This window comes from Clytia hemisphaerica, unplaced genomic scaffold, assembly GCF_902728285.1.
Source record: "Clytia hemisphaerica strain Z4C2 unplaced genomic scaffold, Clytia hemisphaerica genome assembly, whole genome shotgun sequence".
Taxonomy (NCBI): domain Eukaryota; kingdom Metazoa; phylum Cnidaria; class Hydrozoa; order Leptothecata; family Clytiidae; genus Clytia; species Clytia hemisphaerica.
In genome coordinates this window covers 1-2,251 of record NW_027104037.1, presented here as the reverse complement: position 1 = coordinate 2,251, position 2,251 = coordinate 1, and the positions used below count along the sequence as shown (strand labels likewise).

General features: G+C 37.5%; 1 protein-coding gene across 1 annotated transcript; it reads right to left on the bottom strand.

Annotated features, from left to right (window-relative positions):
* Positions 1-57: 57 nt before the first annotated feature.
* On the bottom strand, positions 58-473 carry LOC136811745 (uncharacterized; the record flags this gene model as incomplete). Its single annotated transcript, XM_067068364.1, has 1 exon — positions 58-473. A coding segment is annotated over exon 1 (416 nt), but the record flags the coding sequence as incomplete, so codon positions are not given.
* Positions 474-2,251: the final 1,778 nt, after the last annotated feature.

Genomic DNA, 2,251 nt, shown 5'->3' with positions numbered 1-2,251 from the left:
AGACAAAAAAAAAGTCAATAAAAAAAACGAAGGAACAACAAAAGAGGGGAAGCATACCATGTAACTTTATGAACTTCATCCACAACCAAGCACATCAGGTTCTTCTTTGCAAAGGTTGATTTCAAAAACTTTTGAGCAGAGCTATTATGATTCAGCCAAATTTCAGGAGTACCGAAGATGATATTGTACTGCTTTAGGGCTTCTGATTGGTGTTCTTGGGCAGCACAGGGTTTGAGATTCAGTGGTGACTGATTAGCTTCATAGATCTGATCTTTGATTAAAGCTACCAAAGGTGAAATCACGATCACCAGAGGAGATGCTGCCAAATATAATTCTTTAGCCAAATTTGGTATAATCTGGTAAATCAAACTTTTACCAAATCCAGTTGGAAAAACACACAAAGTATCCTTCCCACGAACAATATTGTATACAGCATCAAACTGTTTTTCTTTTATTTCATATGGAAAAACCATCCATTAATTTGTCAACTGCAGTTCTGATATCTTTCTTTTTGAAATTTCCCATGTCTGATTACTCTCTCCTTCTCGCCTAGACTGATTCTTGTCATAATTATGGCGCTCTCAAATCATAACAAAGCCGCGGTTACTTTAACTAAGATTAAATTTTCGGCTTTCTCGATATTTCCCTTCCGGGCAAGAAGGCCACGGCTATTAAAATATTTTTGAAAGTTGGCGCATGCGTCGACCATATCTGGCCGGAGGGTTCCCTCTGACGTTTTATCGCAGCGCTATCAATCAAATCAAAAAAGCGAAGATAGTATACGGCAGACTTTCTGACTAGTTTAAAAGGTGATATGGGTCGAAGTGTACGAGGGACAATTTCCAGAAATTTGTACAGAAAAGATGATTGTGAGCGAAGCAAGCAGGGAAGATTTTTGAACTTTAGGATAGTCCAAGACTTCAGTGACTTCACTCAAAACAAGATAACTATACTGTCAAAATCATGCTTTTTCAAGATTTTCAAGAATCTAAGAAAAAAAATTTATTCAATTTTCAAGGTTTTCAAGGTTGATGGTTGATTTCGATTAAAGGAGGCCGACTATGTGTGGAGGGAACTATAACATAAACATCTTGAGATTTCATAATAATTTTTGCTAGAGGATCCACTGTCAAAACTGTAGCAAGTAACATCCAAAAATAAGCTTCGATGTTTCCCCTGAGATCGAGGGTGGAGGTCGGCTATACAAAGTTTTGGGCCCGGGGGGGGCACTGACCTTGACGACCGACGGGGACGTGCCGCTGGAGTTTCAAAAGTCGATCCTGTCAGAAATGAAATTTGATGAAAAATAGACCCTGTCAGAAGAAAAATTCGATGAAAAACCTACCCTGTCAGATTCTACTGTGAAAAACCTATACCCTGTCAGATTCCACCCTGAAAAACCTACCCTGTCAGATTCTATGTTAAAAACCTACTCTTTATACACGTTTTTCGTGTTTTTCGCAATGTATAACGTGATATCAATATTTCCAGGCTAAAAAACTACAGCATTGTATAAACATTAAACCTCAATACCTGGAAAACCGACCAAAAGAATCGACGACGAGAGTAACGAAATTACAAAGTAAACATATCTTTAATATTATTCAAAATCATCACTCTCTACTTCCACAAAATGTGTTTCAAAGCAGAAAGGTCATACAATATTATAGATGTACAAGAACAAATAGAACGCTAAAGTTTCAAAAAACGTAATAATGAACGTAGATAAATTTCAGATATCCGTTTCCAGGATTACCGTAGGATCACATAAGATTCCGATTCCGCTCCCGCGCTCATTACTGGCGCTTTTCCGGGGATCATCCCGCTAGTTTTCCCGGGCATACCGGCAGAAAAAAGTGAATTAATCCAAGCTGGCAAATCATAAAACGCAAAAAAAAAGTAATATTTTGATTATTTTTATAATCGGCCAACTTGTTTTATTGTTTTCAGCTAGTCGGAACTAACTATCATCTGTTTTTAAGTGGCAAGTTGAATGTTATAGCAGGAATCAGAATCTTATGTGATCCTACGGTAAGGGTCTCAAAATCAGAACTGATGAAGTCTAGGTTTGAAAGGACTATTTTGCAAGTATAAGCTTTAAAACACGCTTTACAAAGAGGACGAGAGGATGTCAATGAGACTAATACAGAGAGTCGAGAGTATTGTTCTGTTCTACAGCTGTTCTAAGCTACAGCGGAATGTCTCAACGATATGGGAAGAAACAAAACATAACAGTTGAAATAAAAAATCT